This window comes from Vigna umbellata, chromosome 5 (assembly GCF_029865625.1).
Source record: "Vigna umbellata cultivar VRB3 chromosome 5, Vumbellata_1.0, whole genome shotgun sequence".
Taxonomy (NCBI): Eukaryota; Viridiplantae; Streptophyta; class Magnoliopsida; order Fabales; family Fabaceae; genus Vigna; species Vigna umbellata.
The window spans coordinates 15,750,808-15,770,390 of NC_142169.1; the positions used below are offsets into that span (position 1 = coordinate 15,750,808).

Sequence of the window (19,583 nt, forward strand, 5' to 3'; positions counted from 1 at the left end):
AATAGAGATCCAAAATTGGTACCAAGTTCCAACTGTGTTGTTTGGGTTTTGCCAGCTTTGAGGCTTGATGTTGCTAGTCTAGGTTAAGGAGAAAACCAACTTCCTGATTGGCGAACTAGTGGTCTATACTGAGAGTATGGATAAATAGGCAACCCACCTTCTTTAGTCTCGATTTGGACTCGAGGTAGTGGATAACTCGTGTACCTTAGTATTGTGTTAACGACAAAATCGTCTATGTGCACAAAAGTTCTCATGTTTTGAAGTTTAATAAAATAACATTAAAACAGGATAATAATTAGAAAACAACCTAGGGTGAAAACACAAGACTTAGAGCCTGAACTCCAAACATAAAAAACATAGATAAACACTTAGGTCTTAGGAAATAGAAAAAACATCTAGGCTAAAACACCCATACGCATGGCTAAATGATGTTATGCCTAAAAGTATCCAAGAGAGATTGAGCTAAACGCTCAATGCTTATAATACCTTGAATAAGTATTCAACCTCTCTAAAAAAATAAAATAGGCCAAGACAATGTCTCAGAAAAAATATATTAAAAGACTTAATTATTAAAATGTGTAAGAAAGCTTAAGCAAGTTAAACACTATTTGTCTAAAAAGAAGCGTTTACTTAACTAAACAATGCCATGAGCTTAACTAATACCTCATCTTATGATGAAGTATATATCTATGCTTGGTATCCTTAGAGAAAAGCACTTAATGAAAAATGCTACCCAACAGTAGAAAATAAAAAACACTTTGTTGTTCTGAGCAAGCATTAAATGACATTAAATGCTCAATGTTCAAAAACAACAAAAATGATAGAAAGTACATATATATCTACTGCATGAACAGTTTACTCTAATTTTGGAGATAAGTTGTAAGCATCCACGGTGCTACAGATCAAATATAAAAAAGTGGACGTTAAAGACAAAGAAGATATTCACAAAATGTTTCATACTTGAAGCAAAGTCTAAAAAGATTGTACAACCTACTTCAAGGAAAGGACTAAAAAAGCATGCCTGCTCTGACAAAGTTGACTTACACAATCGTTGTTGTGAAAAGAAGAAAGAGAAAGCACAAGTTTCAAAACTATAAACTACAAACTCAATCTAACGGATATATATCCATGAAGCCTATAAATATTAGATCTCTCAAGAAAAAAATTAAGAGGATAGCTTAAGAGCATAAGAATGCTCATCCTGAAAAGAAGAAGAGAAAGAGATCAAGAAAAAGAATACATCTAAGCTAAAGAAAAAAGAAGTAAGAGAAGAGAAGAGAAGAGAAAAGGAGAAAGAGATACTCTCAAGCTTAATTGTCATATTGCTTACGATTGTAAGAGAGAAGAGAGAAAGACATGTGGGTGTTTAGACTGCTTTGTATTGTAATCAAATCCTCTTCTTGAGAGATATAGTTTGAACTACTTGTAAGCCATTGTTGATTGCAATTCTGAAGAGAATTAAAATACTTACAATTGAACTTTGTTTGAGTTGATGAATCTTGACAAAGTTGTTGAGTACCAAGAGTGGTGTAAATACTCAAAGATAATCTCAACTAAGGTTGTTGAGTACCAAGAGTGGTGCTAATACTGAAAGGAAATCTTGGTGGGGTTGTTGAGTACCAGGATTGGTGCGAATACTCAAAGGAAATCTCAGTGGGGTTCCTAAGTACCATGAGTGGTGCTAATACTCATTTGTAATCGGTGAAGGTTATAGTGGAACCCTTTGCGGAGGAGACTTGACATAGCTCAGTTGGAGCAAACCAATATAAGATCTCTTGTGAAATTATCTCTTCTCTTACCTAAACAATCTTCCTCTAAAAACCTACAGTCGTGCTTTGTTTCCAAACACCTGAATCTTCCAAGCTAAACGATTTATTTCATAAAGGAAGTTCTTAACAAAACGCTGTAGTATATATATATATTATGAATAGCACGCTAAAAACAATTATTGCAAAATCCTATTAAGTCAAGCCTACGATTATTTAAAAGAATATTTCAAGAGCTCGATAATGTGCTATATCAGAAAGGTTGCAAAAAGTTTTCCATTAACATTATTTAGACCCCCCCCCCCCCCCTCCCCCTTTTAGTGTTTTTTAGGTACTTCATATTGGAATGTTGATTTTCTCTTGCCTCTATATTTGTCACGCCAATTTATTATTTCCTCCTATACTCTGGTCGAGTTACCCATATACTGGAACACTAAAATGCTTTTGTGCTTGAGCACTAGCATGTCGAGTTGTTCCTTTGCATGGACACTAAATTTCTTATTGTGCTTAGGAAGTCGAGTTTTTCCTTTACTCAAGTGCTTTATTGCCTTTTTGTTCTCAAGCATGGGGATGTCGAGCTTCTTTCATATATTGTACTCATCCAAAGAATTCTCTCCTTTTACTCGAATAACTCAATATTTATTCTATGTTGTTTGAGTGACATGATGTCTCATCTTGTCTAAATGATTTTTTAGTCTAGTACTTGGTGAAGTAACTTGGTTTTCTAAGTGAAGTAGTGCGGTGCCTCACTTAGAGGGTTTTTTTCTTTCAGGATTTATGTTTGAGTAACTTTTTCTTTTATAAATTATTAGATTTTCATACTCATTCTTCTTTTCCATCATATCCTCTTCCTTACTTTTCATGATTCTACTTGTCATATATCAATCTCTCTCTCCCCCTCACATATAATATTTTTACCCACGTATTCGTTGGTCATTAAAAGAAACCAACTCTAGTATCATTGATATGGATCTTTTAAGAAGTGATAAATGTAGGATATGCAATATTAATGAGACCTAAGTCAAAATAACAAAAAATTAACGTCACATTCAACCCAAAACCTTAAAAAAATGTTCTTATAGATCATCTTTCTTGTATATAATGTTCAACTTTCTTATTTATATGTGAAACTTAAACTTAATTTGCAACCCTCTCTCTTTCTCTCTCTCACCTAAATCTCCTTTTCTCCCATATTTTTCTCTTAGCCCATAAACTTCATTATTAAGGTCTCCATTTAACTTTTCATCTTCTTTATATCTTTTGTATCTTTTGTGAAGAGACATGTATTTTCTCAATTTCAATGATCACAAAGTAAAGTGATTAACTAATTACGAATTTACCAAGTACAAATTTAATGGAATGTCTTGGAGTTTACTTTCACCAACACTCATTGAAATAAATCCCACTTCCTGGTTGATATTTGTAAACAGTGAAAGCCGAAAACAAACAATCATAGTAAGCAAGAAAGTGGAGGGATCGAATCAACAACCAACTTGAATTGGTGTGATGTACGACAAGGCACTTGGAAGTTGGAGTATCTTATCCTTGAATTCTGTGAAACAATGAACTTTAGAACTCTTGTCTCTTGTCCCATGCATGAGCCAGGTGGCCATGCACGACCACTTTTCTCTTCTCATCCGTTGCTTGCTCCATCATACTAAAGTGAACAAAGAATGCAACAGTCCATGGACATAGAAACGAAATTAAGGTGAGACCAATAAAGCTTGGTCCAATACAACAACATTATTTTAAAGATGCCTCCCTAAGTCATAATACACCAGTGTCAGGAGCACATGCAAACTGCATGCATGCTGTTGCAATCAAACATGCATTATTATTTTTAGAATCTATCTCTAAATGGTTGGAGACCAATAAAACCCTATAAAGGTTTTTAGGCACTACTGTGTGAAGTACATGGGGCATGCCACATGCACAAGGTACCTAAAATTTAGAAAATGTTCCATATCTCTGAGAATATATTCCAAATCATATTTACCTTCAATAAACCTAACACAATTCAATTTCTTGAATACGTACAAGTAGCTGTAAGGATATTATTTTTCCCTAAATTATTTGAAGACAGTTATATGTTCTAAATTTAAACGAATAATTTCACTTGTTATAACTAAAGGCCTACATAACCTTATCACATAACTTGAATAACTACTTCTACTTTACACTTTTATATTTATCGTGTTCCAGGTGATTAAGAGTTTAATAATTAATTCCTCTTTTACGTATACATTAAATTGTACAATTATATTGTACTAATTGCATATTTATAATATTTCATTATGATGACTATATAAATTTATTTACATGAAGTTCATAATATTATCAAACAGTAATATTTTCATTCTATTTGCATTAGTTGGGAATTAGAAATAAAGTCGCAAACAAGAAATGTACGAGGAGAAATAACTAGTAATAATTATTACGATTTCATGACAAAAAATATATTATGGGTAGAGAATATACCAATAAAAATAATTTTCAAAGAGAATTTAACATGTATGGATACAATATCTTCAACCATCAAAATCATCTTCATGTTACAAAAAGGGTTATACTAGTACAAAATATGATTTCTAACTCTCATGTTAGGCTTCGATTTCGACAAAAATAAAGTATAAAAAGATATGGTAGTATTTTTGCAATTTTTTGCGAACATATAGGTCTCAGTTAGAAAAAAATGAGATATATTCTCCATTTTGCATCAATTAATAAGCAACCTGAGTCTAAAGGTGATCCACGTTAGCACAAATTTGAACTTTTCAACTCAATGCACACTGATCAAAATCTATGGCTTCGATTTTCCTCATAACCAATGCCATAAAGTCTTGACATTCCCCCTTGTAGAGAGATATGTCAGACTTTTCAGATTCTAAATAGGTTAATGACTCTAGTACTTTGCAAAACCGTTGTCATAGGGTTTTGACTTTGCACTCTATAGAAGTAACTTGAGACGGTTCGAATTCAGAAGAATTCTATGACCTTGGTTGTTCAGAGAAATGGTGGCATAAACCCCTTTTACTAGGGTTTTAAAAAGAACCAAGGCCAAAGCAGTGAGCCAAAAGTCAAACATAACTCCATAACTTTCATTTTTAAATATTTCGCGATGCTTTTGGCATCAGTTCTTAGTAGAACCGAGGTGCATTACACTAGCATACTAACATCATTGTAGATGACACTACAAGAAATATGGCTATTACATACGGATTATTATATACGGATTATAATCCGTATATAATATATATATTACATACGGATATTATATACGGATTTTGAAAAGAAAATTATATACGGATTTTTACATACGACAAATCCGTATATAAAAGTCGTATATAACGTTGGCGCGTGATGGTGCGAAAGTTATCTAAGGATAGATCCGTATATAGCTCCAATTATTTGTACGTAACTCTGTCCACGTTTTAGCTACCAATGTTACATACGAATTGGGAAAATAATTTACTTAAAAAAATTCTGATTAAAATGAAGCCAACCTGAAGCGAACCTCAAAGCCTATTCTTCTCAAAACCCTCTAGCTTTTCTCTCTCCCTCGAACCCTATTCTTCTCAAAACCCTCGATCTTCTCTCTATCCCTCGAACCCTATTTGATCTCTCTCTCAAACCCTCGCGATTTCACATCTCTCTCTGAAGCCCTCTTTGCTCTCATTGTCCCTCTCTCAAGCCCTATTCGCCTCGCTGTCCCTCTCCCGAGCCCTCTTCACTGTTGCTGTCCCTCTCTCGAACCCTTGCTTCTTCCCCCTTTCTCTCTCGAACTATCGTCGCATAATAACGCAGCAATGTCGTTGTCCTTCGTTGATGAAGCAATCACCTTCATCGTTCGTTTCGGAGTCGTAGTTCGACGCTGAGAGAGTACCTTCATCCACCCTAGGTTCGTGATAATACTCCAGGAGCGGGAAGGGTTTGGAGAGGAGTGAAAAATAGGAAGATTGTTCGGTGAGAAATGCGATTTAGGTCGCGTGTTCTGTGGAAAAGGAAGATTCAACGGCTAAATCGGTGAAATGGTGCAAAAATGAGGATGTAATCAGGGGATTCGATGGAGAAGGCTATAGTGATTTATCACAAAATATTCCGGAATTTATGTTCTTTCTCTTCTCTTCGACATTTATGTAAATGTTTTTGTGCAGGTTCAAGAAGTGTACGAAATTTCAGCTGAGTATGAAGAAAAGCGTGACCCTAAGAAACTGGATATTTGCACTTTTAAGGAAAAGAAAATGATGTTTGTACTGGATAACTGTTACTATTAGTTAACGTGATTGCAATGAATAGTGATCATAAATCCATGATCTTGTAGATACAATTGAAGTCATTAGCAGAGGAAATGCAAGCAATCATCAGGGGATTAGAAAAGGTTAAAGAGGAGCTGACTGCATCAGAAAACGATGGCCCAGTGACTGAAGTTTTTCGTAAGGTGATTAGTATTCTTGATTCTTCATTATATCATTTGAAGTACACAAATTATTTCCAAAATAAGTGTGTAAAGGTCTCTCTAGGCTATACAATAATGAAGTTATTTTTATAAGGAAGACTCTCACTAAAGAGGATAATACAATCCCACCTTGTGTCTTGTGTGTTTTTGCTTCTTTTTACTGATGTCCTAGAAGGACCGCTGTGACTTGTGTGTTTTTGCTTGTCCTTGTGTCACACCTTCAAAGAATGTGTTTGACTTTACACTAGAAAATCCCACTGTTACCCTCTGTGCACACGGTAAAGAGCAATATTTGTCTCTGTAGCTACATCTACTCTCCTGATAGCACGAAAATGAACATAGAGACTCAGAATTTAGGTGTGCGTGTGTCAGAATATTCTTAGGGAAGAGTGAGCCAACTTTCTTTTATATGTATTTAGATTACCTATACCTATTACCTATTATAGTAAATTAGTATTGTGAATCCTGTGAAGTCTGATATGTTGGAGAAAGTTTTGTTTGAATTGGAAGGAATATTGAAGTGAAGTGCACAAATTAGAATATCAGTGAAAGTGTGAGGTTTGATTACTTTATCCAAATGATTTTCATTTCCATTTGGATGAGATTGGTATTAAATTTATGTTGCTAAGGTTTTAGACATGCAAAGATATTGTTATTAAAATGTTAGAAGGATGAATAATTATAGGCTTTGTTTGCTAATATCAATGCAGAGATATTGATTTCTTTGTAAGTGCTTCTTTGCTTAGTGATTCTGTGATACATCTTTTATTGAAAGTTTTTTCAGGAATATTGAGAGTGAAAAAAGAAAAGCTCTAAAACTATTTTTGTTTCCTTTTCAGTTTTTATTTATATTTTATTGAAACATCCGTTAATTAAAAAACCGCTAATTCTTCAAAATAAGTTCAAACAACTGGCCTTATAATTCCATCTTTCTTAACAGGTATGCATTTGATATTGTTTCACATTTGATAATGACATGAAGATGATATATATGATTGTAGCAAATCTTAATTGTAAAAGATAAACTCAAGTAGGGAAAATAAAAGAAACTTTTGTTTGGGGATAGGAAATTAGAGAGTATATACCGACACATGTACTTCTTTAGCAGGTTTCAAGATTTTAGATATCAAAATAGAGAAGCAAGTCATATTATTATTATTATTATTATGGTTATAATTTTTGAATTATGTGATGTATAAAAACTCAATGAAGTAAATAGAAACATGCTGTTAACTTTTGAATATGATGTATGTTCTAGATATTGTTTGTACAATGAATTTCATCAACAACAAACAATTCTCTTTTTCATAGGTTTTTATGGTAATGGTCAAGAAATGTGGTCTAAACATCCAAAGTTCAGAATAATTTATTTATAATATGTATACAAAAGAATCCAAGTTAAATATAGCTAACATACTAATCAAATAATTAAACTAACATACTAAACCATTTAATATTTATCTAATACATAAAAATATTATGTGATTACATAAAATAAATAATTGAATATTATAATTACTTTGGAAGAGGTGAAAGTAAGATAATGGCAACACTAGTAAAAAATCGGGTTTTTACAGCGCACATTATGCCACGGTTCAACGAAAACCGCAGCATAATGGTGCGCGGTGGCAGTTTTGTAAATAAAACGAACCTATATGCCGCGGTTCCCATTAGAACCGCGGCATATACCCCAGTCAACCATTGCCTTTGACGCCACGTATGAATAAAAAATTAAATAACAGAGTATATGCCGCGGTTCTAAGGGTAACCGCGGCATATACCCTGCCAATTTATTGCAGGTGCTGACTGGGTCAGAGAATTCGAAAAGTTACAGGGGGTATATGCCGCGGTTCTCTGGGGAACCGCGGCATATACCCCTGTAACGTCTCAACTTCTCTGCCAGTCAGAGAATTTCAGAAGTTACAGGGGGTATATGCCGCGGTTCCCCAGAGAACCGCGGCATATACCCCCTGTAACTTTTCGAATTCTGTGAAAGGCAGTTGGGGAGACAGTTGTGTTGAACACGTTTCAGGGGTATATGCCGCGGTTCTCTGGGGAACCGCGGCATATTCTCCTATATGAAATTAATTTAATGTTTATTTGAAATATTTCGAGGTTTATGCCGCGGTTGCCCGCTGAACCGCGGCATATAGTTTGAAAATAATTTCAAAAATGCCATTTCTGATAATTTTTTAAATTAGTATATGCCGCGGTTGGGGGTTAACCCGCGGTAGATTCTCCCGTTCAGAGTTAAAAAACAAAACTTGGAACAGTGCATCGTCTTCCTCGCGCGTTCTCTCTGTTTTCGCGTTTCTTCTTCCTCCGAACCACCCTTCATCTCAGATTTTGCGTTTTTAACCGTTTAAACTCAAAATTGTTCGGTCATTATTCGTTTTTGACGATAAAAACGAGTTTTAGCCGTTCAAAATCGTGATTTCCTGGCGTTTTTCACCCTCTCCGCCGCCGTTGTGTTGCGTTTTTCACCCTTTCCGCCGCCGTTCCTCTTCCAGGTATTTATGTCCATTTGCATTTTTAACGTGATTTCTTCATTAATTTTTGCATAATGCTATAGTTTTGGTAATGTATGAAGTTTCTATAGTTTTGGTATAATTTTTGCTTTAAGTTTGATAGTGCATGAAATTGTTATAGTTTTGGTAATGTATGATATGGTTTTTGCTATAGTTTTGGTAATGTGTGTTGTAGTTCTTGTAGTTCTTAGATTTAGATTTAAACAATGCATTTGATTAGATAGAATTTTCTTAGACTCTCTACTTTATTTGATGTTGAAATACATTTGAACATGTGTTTGTTATGTTGAAATTGAATTTCTGTAAATGTTTTTATATGCAGGTCTGTTTTTGTGGTAGTGGATATCACAAAAACAGACCTGCAATTTTAAAAAACTGCAGGGGAATATGCCGCGGTTCTAACCACAACCGCGGCATATAGTGCATTTTTTAATTTTTTTTTTAATTTTTTTTTTTAAAAAAAATGAATTTAGGCAGCGGTTCCCTAGACAACCGCGGCATATTCCGCAGCCTATATACCGCGGTTCGAACCGCGGCATAAAGTGTCTGACTTACTACCGCGGCTGAATATGCCGCGGTTCAAGAACCGCGACGTATAGTGAAAATCAACCGCGGTAAAAGCCCCTCGCTGCACTAGTGCAATGACATGTAACGGGGCAACAAAGTTGAAGTCAGAAATATCAGAAAAATCATATTAAAATGTGTAGGCTTTCTCATCACATACACTTGCACTTTGTGGATCTATTTAAATATTTAGGAGATGAACCGAACACAAATCATAATTCTACAATAATATTTTGATAAGAGAAAAAAAAAGCAATTATATAAGAAAAAGAAAGGAAACACAGAAAAGAAACAGAAGTTTAGCAAAAGGAATGAAAAGTGCCCAAAATGTATGGGACATTGATGGTTACATACTTTTCTCTTCATCTTGAATAATTTTTAATTCACTAGTTGAAACTTGTAACTTTAGGCAATTATCTCTGGATGTTCTGTGCTGGAGAGTTGGCTGCAAATTTAAATTGTGATCGATTCAAATCACTACTACCTAGAACAACTAAAGTGAAATGCCTTGCAGATGCTGGTTATTTTATCAATGTGTAAGCTTATTTGTCTTCTTTTTACTTATCTTTCTTTGTAAATGCAGCCCATGATTCATGGCAGGTCATATTATTCTCTTTCTAGAAAAAAAAATCATTTTAATTCTGAAATAGTGTTATGTATTGTTCCAACTTAAAACTGATACCATGTTTATATTCATTGATCAATTGGTGCTAGTTCTGTCCTTTATCTCACAAAATTCATATATGAGGATTTATACAAAACAATGTGATTAATTTTTCTTAACATTCCCAGTTAAAAAAAAACTGATTATTTAATTAACTCTAGTGAAAATTCGGCTGTCACAAACTGAGCCAAGGTTTTTCTACAGAAGCAGGTTACTTATAAATCAGCCAGTAGATGTGTCTTTTATGATCATTATTCTATAGTGCAGACTCAGAAATTCTTTATGCAGGTGGACAAGCTTAAAGGGGAACTAGAAACACAAAACAAGTAGAAAGGGAACACGAAAACTCGAGTGTTTGTTAGAGAAAAAGTTAATGACTTGAACTCAAAATTAGAAGATGTAAGTTTTACGTTTACCAACAATTCTGTTTTAACTAATGTGCCTCAAGTGCATCTCATTATTGTTTTAACTAATGTGCCTTAAGTGCATCTCATTATTGTTTTAACTAATGTGCCTTAAGTGTATTAGTCCAGCATCATCATCAGCTGCTAATAATATCTACTCCTGTTGGCTTTAGGTTGATCCTACTCTCATTTTAGATCTAAGAGAATTACTATTGAGCTCTATTACTTCCAAAAAACAAATTAAAAACCATTATGTCATTATTTTTCACTAGTTACCAGCAGTAATTGATTTTCAAGTTATTCAAATATATTATGTCTAAGGATGATGCATCTATGCTCTAGTCTGTAGAATATTAATCACCGTTGTCTCTATGGACTCGTGCTTTTACATTTAGATTTTAAGTTTCTAAAAATTTAATGCAATGCAGGTAATGTTGATCTGTCTCATTTGCTTCAAAACATGGATGGTCAGATAAGACAAGCCAAGGAGCGTAAGGATATCTTAGATATGATAGGGAATCTTGTTTTGTAAATAAATAGTTGTTGGAATTAGTTTTTATAATTTTATTTTGGTTTTAACGGTGTAGCCCATAATGGCTTGACATACTGTAAAGTTGAAATTTAATGTTAGAATATAATAAGTTATGATTTCGAATTAGTTGAAAATTTTAGTTACACGTTATAAATCTAAAATTTGGATGAGTTATATATTTGACAGTGGATTCTTTTTAGTTCCACTTTGGTTTCAAGTATAAAGATACTAATGTTGTAAAAAGATATTTTATATTAAATTAGTTATTTAAACATTTTTTTAATGTGTAAATTTTATGATCATATATAAATAATTTTTAATTTTTTTTTTGGAAATAAATAATTACATACGGATTCTTTTCGTATGTAAGTTATATACAGATATTATATGCGGATTTTTCCGTATGTAATTTATATACGGATTTTTCCGTATATAATTTATATACGGATTTTTTCATATGTAAATTATATACGGATATATCCGTATGTAATTTAGCTACACTTATATTATATACGGATTTTTGTCCGTATGTAATCCGTATATAATACAATTTTATATACGGATTTTTGATGTTATATACGGATTTTGACCGTATGTAATTGTGATTTTTCTTGTAGTGTGAGTCGATGATGATTACATGGGATTCTATTCTATTTGGTAGAGACTCTAACATTGTATAGAGATGAAGTCATGGACCTTGCATCAGGAAAAGACGAGTTGAATATTACCCTCCTTTAGTTGTGGATGATATAAGTCTAGGAACCATTCTTTATATAAAATTGATTTATCTAGTTACTTATATGAAAAAGTTTCTTTTGTTTTCAGGTATATGTTTGGTGTCAGTATAAATTTTGGGTTCAATGATGTTTGTCAGTTCATTGACACCCAAATCACTCATAAAGGCAATAAATTTGATGACATCTAACAATATGTCACTAACCACTTTGGACGAGGGAAAAAAGATATATTTTGTCCCTTAGTTTGCTGGGTAAGTGTAGTTTGTTAACTTGAAAGTTCCATCTGTGATTTTAATATAAAAATTAAGTTATTATGTATATCAGGAAACATTGACAATTACTTGTGGTTTCCCTACAGGACAACATTATTGTGTGGTTCTGTAATTACACAAGTCTCCTCCCAAACATCTTAAACAAGTTGTAGATTGGTAAGAACGTTAATATTATGAACTTTATTTGTTATATAAGTGTATCCTAAAACATTCTTTTTTTCATAGTCCATTTGAAGCATATGTGATGTTGTTAGGGAAATCATTTGCTAATGCTAAAAAGCTTGGATGGTTGACCCTCAATGTTTGGTACTTTTGTCCATACTTTCTTATAATTGTTTTATTCCAACTGTCTTAGTTAATTAATTATTATTGTGATGATATATTGTAGTGTAATAGACAAACCATCTCATATGAGTGAGATTAATATTTAACGAATTGGATGGCGATAACTATTCATGCCCATATTACAAGTAGCTTAGAAAATGTAATTTTTTCATTTAATAAAAAAAAATTGTCCATCGTTTGTGTTGATAGGGGGAGCTATGTTAAAGCTAAACCCATATGTTTTTTATGATGAGGACAACTAAAATGTTTTAATAGTTTCTTGCACACATTAAGCAAAGTTGTTGTTTATATGATTGTTTGTGCTTGAACTATATGTTATGCATATTCATTATGTTTATATCTGTGACATGTGAGTATATATGTGATATGCATATTAATTGGTTGAGATTGTTAAAACTCTATGCACACTGCATATCTGGATTTAATTAATCGATTACAGTGTTTATATAATCAGTTAGATTCATCAGATATCTGCATATGCTTAACTGTGACAAACTACAAGTTTTAACCGATTACAGTATATGTATAATCGATTAAAACTCGTGTCTTTGCCTATACTTGTTTGCTAAGTGCATTGATGAGTTTTTATGTGAATTTTTTTTTTCAAATTTGCTCAAGTGTTGTACTTAACCGATTACACTCTTTTTTTAATCGGTTAAAGCTTGTGTTCTTTGAAAACATGTTTTCTTGATAAGTCATAACTACCTTAATGCTCATATTTTTAATTGCTTTGACTTACATGATTTCATTAATGGATTACATGTTATGCTTAATCTATTAAATATGTTGGATGTAATTATGTTACAGCAGTGTTAATTGCTTAACCGATTATATTAATAACGTAATCGATGAATTTGCCTCATAGTTGCTATTTCTATAAATTGACGCACAACTCTCTACATTAAACAACTTTTGACTATTATCTTTCAAATCTGACAAAGTTTGTTGAGTCTTAAATTGCAGAAGCGTTCTTTCTCCAATAATCAAGAACCATTTCATTTGGAAGAAATCAAACTAAGAATTCTTGAAGAAATTGTTGTGCTTTCAAAAGTATGATCATATCTGCGATGCTAGGTGTTCTGTTGGAAGATCAGGATATTTTCAATCTTGTGTGATTCTGGTTTCCCTGTTGCCGGTGGCCAGGAAGAGAACGATGCAGTTCTGGTTACTTTGAGAGGGGTATCTTAAAGGGGTTTCAAAAACAAGATTATTCTTTTTGTGTTTACTATAGTAGATTTGGAGTTAGAGAGGAGGATACATTGAGAGGATGTCTTTGTATTGTTTGCTGTAAAACTCAATCTATATAATGGATTTTCTTTCAATCTCAGGTTGATTGAAACGAACTGCATGTAGGCATTGAGGCCGAACTAGTATAAACCTTGGTGTTGTTCTTTCTAACCTTTATCTCTTGCATTTCATTACATTCTTTATTTGCTTGAATTTCAAGAAAGACTCAAAGATTTTCAAAAGGTTTTTAAAAGAACAATTTTAAAATACAAAATCAATTCACCCCCCCTCTTGGTTGGGAAACTAGGTCAATCTATTTCTACATTTTGCAAATCATATATACTAATTGAATTCATTGTGCTATATGCAGAAATTTAAGACTCATGTTCCACTTTCCGACATGTCCATTAATTTCATAAGGAAAGCCCTTGCAAAATATATCATATATGTTGATATTGTTGATAGGGGGAGCACAAGTTTAGCTTAACCCACAATCTCAGTAATATCTGAGTTTTTGATGATGACAACACATAATTAATGACACGTGTATATTTTGTGTTACATGTTCCATATTTATATGTTATATGTTTTGATAAATGCGTTAAATCTATTTGAGCATATATGAGAGCATGATTGTGTTGTTCATTGCATATCACTGTGTTACATATGTGTTTTTATATGTGAAAGCATGTCATATGATGTTGAAAGGGAAAACCACAAGCACTTATGTTGAACTTTAAATGTGTGGCAAAATAACATTGTTAAGTCGATTTCATTATGAGATGAATCGATTAAAACTCGTGTCTTTGCACAAACTATTTTCAAGTATGCTGTGAGATTTTTTCAAAGAGAAAGTTTTTCAAAACTATGCTTAACATTGTTACTTAGTCGATTGCATGCGTGCTATATTCGATTAAGTCTGTTATTGTTTTGAAATTCTGTTAATGCTTGACATAAATGTCTAACGGTCATATTTTTAATTGTGTTGACCAAGCATTAAATGATAGTCGACTGCATTAATTGCGAATTCAATTAATTGTCATGATTGTTGCTAACTGTTATAACAAAAATTTTGTATTCGAATGCATTAGTAGCTAAGTCGATTAAATTGCGTCTGAGATGAGTTATTCTATAAATTGACGCATATTTGAATTTCGTAAGAACTTTTGTGATTCTAACATTTTCATATCTTTTGCAGAAAGCTATGATCTTTCAGAAAGAAAGAAAAAGCTCCAAGAAACAAGACTGACCGTGGTGATCAACTGCTTGTGATTTCTTGAAGAGCAAAACTACTGTGTTTTTCAAAGGTTGATCAACTTGCACATTTGGGTGTCATTGAGAGATCAGATTCTGCAATATTTTGAAGATTGGTTTGAGGTTCCCTGTTGTGATTACAGGAAGAAGAGCGTGTTGCGTTCTTGACTTTGAGAGTGTCTCAAAGGGTTTAAACAGCAGGAGAGGGGATTCTTGCTGCTGGTCTTGTTGTGCACTGCCTATATTTTGATTAGAGGGTTATAGAGGTGTTTTATATTTTTGACGTGTGGTCGCTATAAAAGCCCTTTTGTAAAAACCTTGATCATTATAGTGCATTGACTTCCTGTGGTTGGAAAGACACTAGATGCAGGCTTGGTTGAACCAGTATAAAAACACAGTGTTTGAATTTTCTCATCCCTACTCTCTTTATTCAATCGATTACGTTCTGCATTCATTCGATTAAGTTTCCGCTGCATTGAAAATTTTTTACCTTGTGATTCAAGAAAAGTATCAAGGCAATATTTTTGTGAAAAAGATTTTGTTTTTACATTTCACCAATTCACCCCCCTCTTGGTGTGAGAAATTGAGACATTCTATTTTAACAATATATTTGTACAGTAGTATGTAGGCGTAATATTTTAATATTATGTACATTAGAATATGAAAACATTAAGTTTTGTGAAATACAGTTATAATTCTCTATTTTATTAAAAATCATATTCTGCTATGTATTTGTGATGAATGTATGTTATATATTATGCATGTTTCTTTATGTGATTTCCATGATGTAGGATGTCACAAAAATAAAACCACATTTTACAAAAGATGTAGACATTAGACAACGGTTGTGGTAAATATCGGGGTAGAAAAGAATACATGGCATTGGTTCTAGCTCAAACCAAGACCATAAACCTTTACGATAAAAAAATATTTTAAATAAAATTAGACCAATGACAAATGTTAATCTAGGAACCGAAGCAAAAAAGAAGTTTATGACAACGGTTCCAATAGCAACTATTGCCATAAACCCTATAGATTTTAAATAATTTTAATTTTCAAGATCTATGGTCGTGGTTCTCCCAAGAACCATTGCCATAGAGTTTAAAAATTAAATAATTATTTTAAATCTAATAGGATCTATGACAACAATTGCTATTGAAATTGCTACTAAAAATCGAAAACTATTTTCTTTTTTTTAATTTTTTTTGTTTACTGCTTTAGTTTTTTTATAACTTAAGAAAAATATTCAACTTTTGACATCGATTCTAAACTGAGATAAAAAATCTCTCCTTTTTCACCTTGTTTAATATATCTCAGTTCTGAAACCACTTTCATAACTCAAAAGTAACCATTATCGTTTTTCTTCTTTATACTAGTGTTATTCACTGTTAGCAAGCTAAGTCATAAATTTAACTAATATCAATTCTTATAATAAATAACAAACACATGAAAATATTACTATATTATTATAAACATAATCCAACATCTTGTGTATTAAATAGACTTACACTAGAACTTAACTATCCGCAAACAAAAATAAACACACAATTTTCAAAATGACTAACACAATCCATTATTAACATGTCCAACAATCATAAATATTGATTTTTCTCATCACTAACCAGCAATCACTCCACAATAAAAACAATTCATACACCTTATTGAGTCTATCATAGTGAATTGATTCTACGATTGATGGCTACTTACTCATAAATGAAAAAGAGATCGTTACACATGAAATTGTAATCAATTTGGATTTTTCGATCCAATACTCTAATAAGCAAGTGATGGGAACTGGAATGGAAATCTAATATATTAGAAGGTTAAGTGAAGGTAGAAGCACAAAACACAAAGGATATCAAAGAATGAAGGCAAAGAAATTAAAAATACATAGAAAAATATATATAAGAAATATATATTTTTTTTTTGCGGAAACATAACTCTTTTTTTATTTAGAGATGTGATTGAATGAAATATTTCTTTTAAATTTTGTTTTATAATATTCTATTAGAATATTCTCAGAATATTCGAAATTATTTTCTAAAAAGAATATTTATTTTAGAATACTCTAGTTAGATGTAAGGAACCCATTACTTATTTTTCTATTGTTTTATAAATAGAAATTTTTGCATTTCTTGCAAAATAACATTGTATGAAATTATATATTCTTAGTTGAGATATTTATCCTGGAGAGTTTTTAAGTGTAAATTAAACAAGAAAATGACATATTTTATTCCATTATCTTTCCTTTTCATGTTATTCAAATTTTACTTTTTTTCTTCTTATTTCTTTTTCTCGTGACACTATTAGAGCTTATTCATGGTTGTGTTTATGTCCTTGGATTAAATTGTTTTAAGAATTGATAGTTTTTTCACATTCTATAAGGGAATAAATCATGAGATTTTCCTTGACCATCTCGACACATTTCTCCAAAATGAAGTATATAATTGAAATGAGTTTTCGTCTCATAATTTTAGTATTAAATGTCACTTTCGTTTAAAAAACATTTCACAGGATCACTATGAATCAATTTAGATCCTTTGAATTGAAATAAAAACTGAAATTTAAATTTATTTAATTCATCTTAATATGATACTTTCAGATTTTGTACTTAATTTAAAAACTAGTGTTCTAAATAATACTTGAATTGTTAATTCAGAGTGATTAATTATTAAATAATATTTTGGGTTGTTTAATTAAGAATGCTTAAGGTTCAAATAATACTTAAAGTTATTTGATCTAAGTGGATGAGTTTCCAGAATACTTGGGTTGTTTAGCGAGAAGTGGGTACGGACCAAAGAATACTCAATTTGTATCTTTTCAACATTCACTAGTAAAAAATAGGCTTTTTAACTCGTCTAATAGGCTTCGGTTAAAGGAAAACCGAAACATATACATAAGCGGTGGCAAACTTGTAATTTAGACGAACTTATATACCCCGGTTCTGAAAAAACTGGTATTGAAATAAGTTTATGCCTCGGTTAAAATAGGACCGAGGCCTAATACTATGTGTTTTGGCCTGATACGCTTCGGTTCTAAAAAGAAGTGGTGTTGAAATAGGTTTATGCTTCGGTTAAAATAGGACCGAGGTCTAAAATTTCACGGCTTTTTTACCTGAACTACACTGCTGCTCTCAAAACCTACCTTTCTCTCAAACTCTACCTTTCTCTCAAACTCTACCTTTCTCTCAAACCCTACCTTTCTCTCAAACCCTGCTCACTTCTTCGCCACCTACCTTTCCCACAACTAAACCACACCACTGCCAACCCCAAATCTGGTGGCGGAACTTGGAGAGGCAGACCCTACAGTCGGCGGTGGCAGAGGAAGAGCGGCGCATGACGAACAAGGGGGGACGACGCGACAGAGGACGAGGAGAAACGGCGGAGGAAGCGTCGATTGAGGTGGCTGGGGAGGAAGCGAACGGCGCGGGGACGAACGACGCGACAGAGGACGAGGAGAAACGGCGGAGGAAGCGTCGATTGAGGTGGCGGGAGAGGAAGCGAACGGCGCGGGGACGAACGACGCGACAGAGGAGGAGGAGAAACGGCGGAGGAAGCATCGATTGAGGTGGCGGGGGAGGAAGCGAATGACGGGGACGAACGGCGCGACAGAGGAGGAGGAGAAACGGTGGAGGCAGCGTCATTGAGGGCCGGAGGAGGTAGCGAGAACGCGACGAGGCCGCAGCGAGACCGTAGTGAGGTCGCGGCGAGGTCGCGGTGAGGTGGTGGCGAGTAGCGGCAAGGGCGTCCTGCAGCGGTGGCAGCGGTGGCATTGGCGAGGCACGAAGAGGTGGCGGCGAGGTGGTGGCGAAGTCGCGGTCCTGCAGCAGTGGCGTTTCTGCATTGCAGCGGTGGCGTTTCTGCAGCGTTGGCGAAGTCACGAAGAGGGGAGGCATCAACCTTCATCTTTTCTTTTCTCTGTTCTGGTTTGGGCTTGCAGGAGCATCCGTTCTTCCCCCAAATCGTTCTCAGAGTTGGTGATGACAACCTCTGCCAACTAAACCCAAATCGTTCTCATTGCTTCAAAACCCAAATCGTTCTCAATTGATTCTTACAAGTGTTATTTTTTTTCTTTGTTATTTTGGGAGTGATTTTGTTAAGGCTGGACTGGGAAAGTGATTGAATCACGTTGGACCAAAATAATTGCTTCTTGTTGAACCACGACTGGGAAAGTAATTGCTTCTTGTTGATATTCTGCGATTTGGTTTTGTGAATCTGCGATTTGGTTTTGTGAAAGGAAAGGAAAAATAACCCTTTTGCTTCTGTGCAACCAAAATAATCCAAATGCATACAAAAAACTAAAATAATCCTGCATACAAAAAAACACACAATTGCCTCGGTTATCAATAACCGAGGCATAATCCTCTCTCGTATTACCCCGGTTCAGAACCGAGGTATAAACTTGCTTCTTTTTACCTCGTTCGTATATACCTCGGTTGTAGAACCGATGCATAAAAGCAAATTTAACCGATGCCATTTCTCCTTTTTGTACTAGTGATTAATTTACGAAGTGAAACTCGATTAGTTGAATAAGAATTGAACATGGTGTAAGACGTGGAAAATTAATATAAATTTTATGTATAAGTTAGTTATTTAAATATCTTAGTTAATGAAATAAAGTTTATTTTCACTCATACTATGTGGTTAAAATTGGTAAGAACGGGTTGTGGTAAGGTAAAGGTTTCGTCAACAAGTTCAATGTGGTATGAAATGTTAATTGTTTTTATTATACATGTATAATATGTAAAGAAAAGATTGTCTAGAGAGACTAGATGATCTACTAACTCAGTTTTGAAGTTTAACAAATATATTTAATGAAATATTCTTCAAAAAGA

The 19,583-nt window shown here is 33.5% G+C and overlaps 1 protein-coding gene and 1 long non-coding RNA gene across 4 annotated transcripts; one reads left to right on the forward strand and one right to left on the reverse strand.

Moving 5' to 3' along the window:
* Positions 1 to 5,271: 5,271 nt before the first annotated feature.
* On the forward strand, positions 5,272 to 10,378 carry LOC148197809 (uncharacterized). Of its 3 annotated transcripts, none has more exons than XR_015779815.1 (4): positions 5,272 to 5,664; positions 5,921 to 6,012; positions 6,088 to 6,204; positions 10,267 to 10,378. It is a non-coding gene; the product is annotated as an uncharacterized LOC148197809 (long non-coding RNA). The 3 variants fall into 3 exon arrangements; XR_015779816.1 differs by lacking the exon at positions 5,272 to 5,664 and adding an exon at positions 5,788 to 5,813; XR_015779814.1 differs by lacking the exon at positions 5,272 to 5,664 and having other exon boundaries at positions 5,840 to 6,012.
* Positions 10,379 to 17,943: 7,565 nt separating this feature from the next.
* On the reverse strand, positions 17,944 to 18,644 carry LOC148197810 (uncharacterized). Its single transcript, XM_088115637.1, has 2 exons — positions 18,177 to 18,644; positions 17,944 to 18,051 (listed from the first exon to the last, which is right to left on the reverse strand). Exons 1-2 carry the CDS (start codon positions 18,642 to 18,644, stop codon positions 17,944 to 17,946), a joined length of 576 nt encoding a protein of 191 aa, XP_087971763.1.
* Positions 18,645 to 19,583: the final 939 nt, after the last annotated feature.

Bases quoted from the DNA above. Each gene is read 5' to 3' on its own strand.
- LOC148197810 (XM_088115637.1), bottom strand. From the start codon at position 18,644: ATGCCTCCCCTCTTCGTGACTTCGCCAACGCTGCAGAAACGCCACCGC. The intron at 18,052-18,176 runs GCGCCGTTCGCT...CGCCGACTGTAG, and splicing joins CTGTCGCGTCGTTCGTCCCC to GGTCTGCCTCTCCAAGTTCC.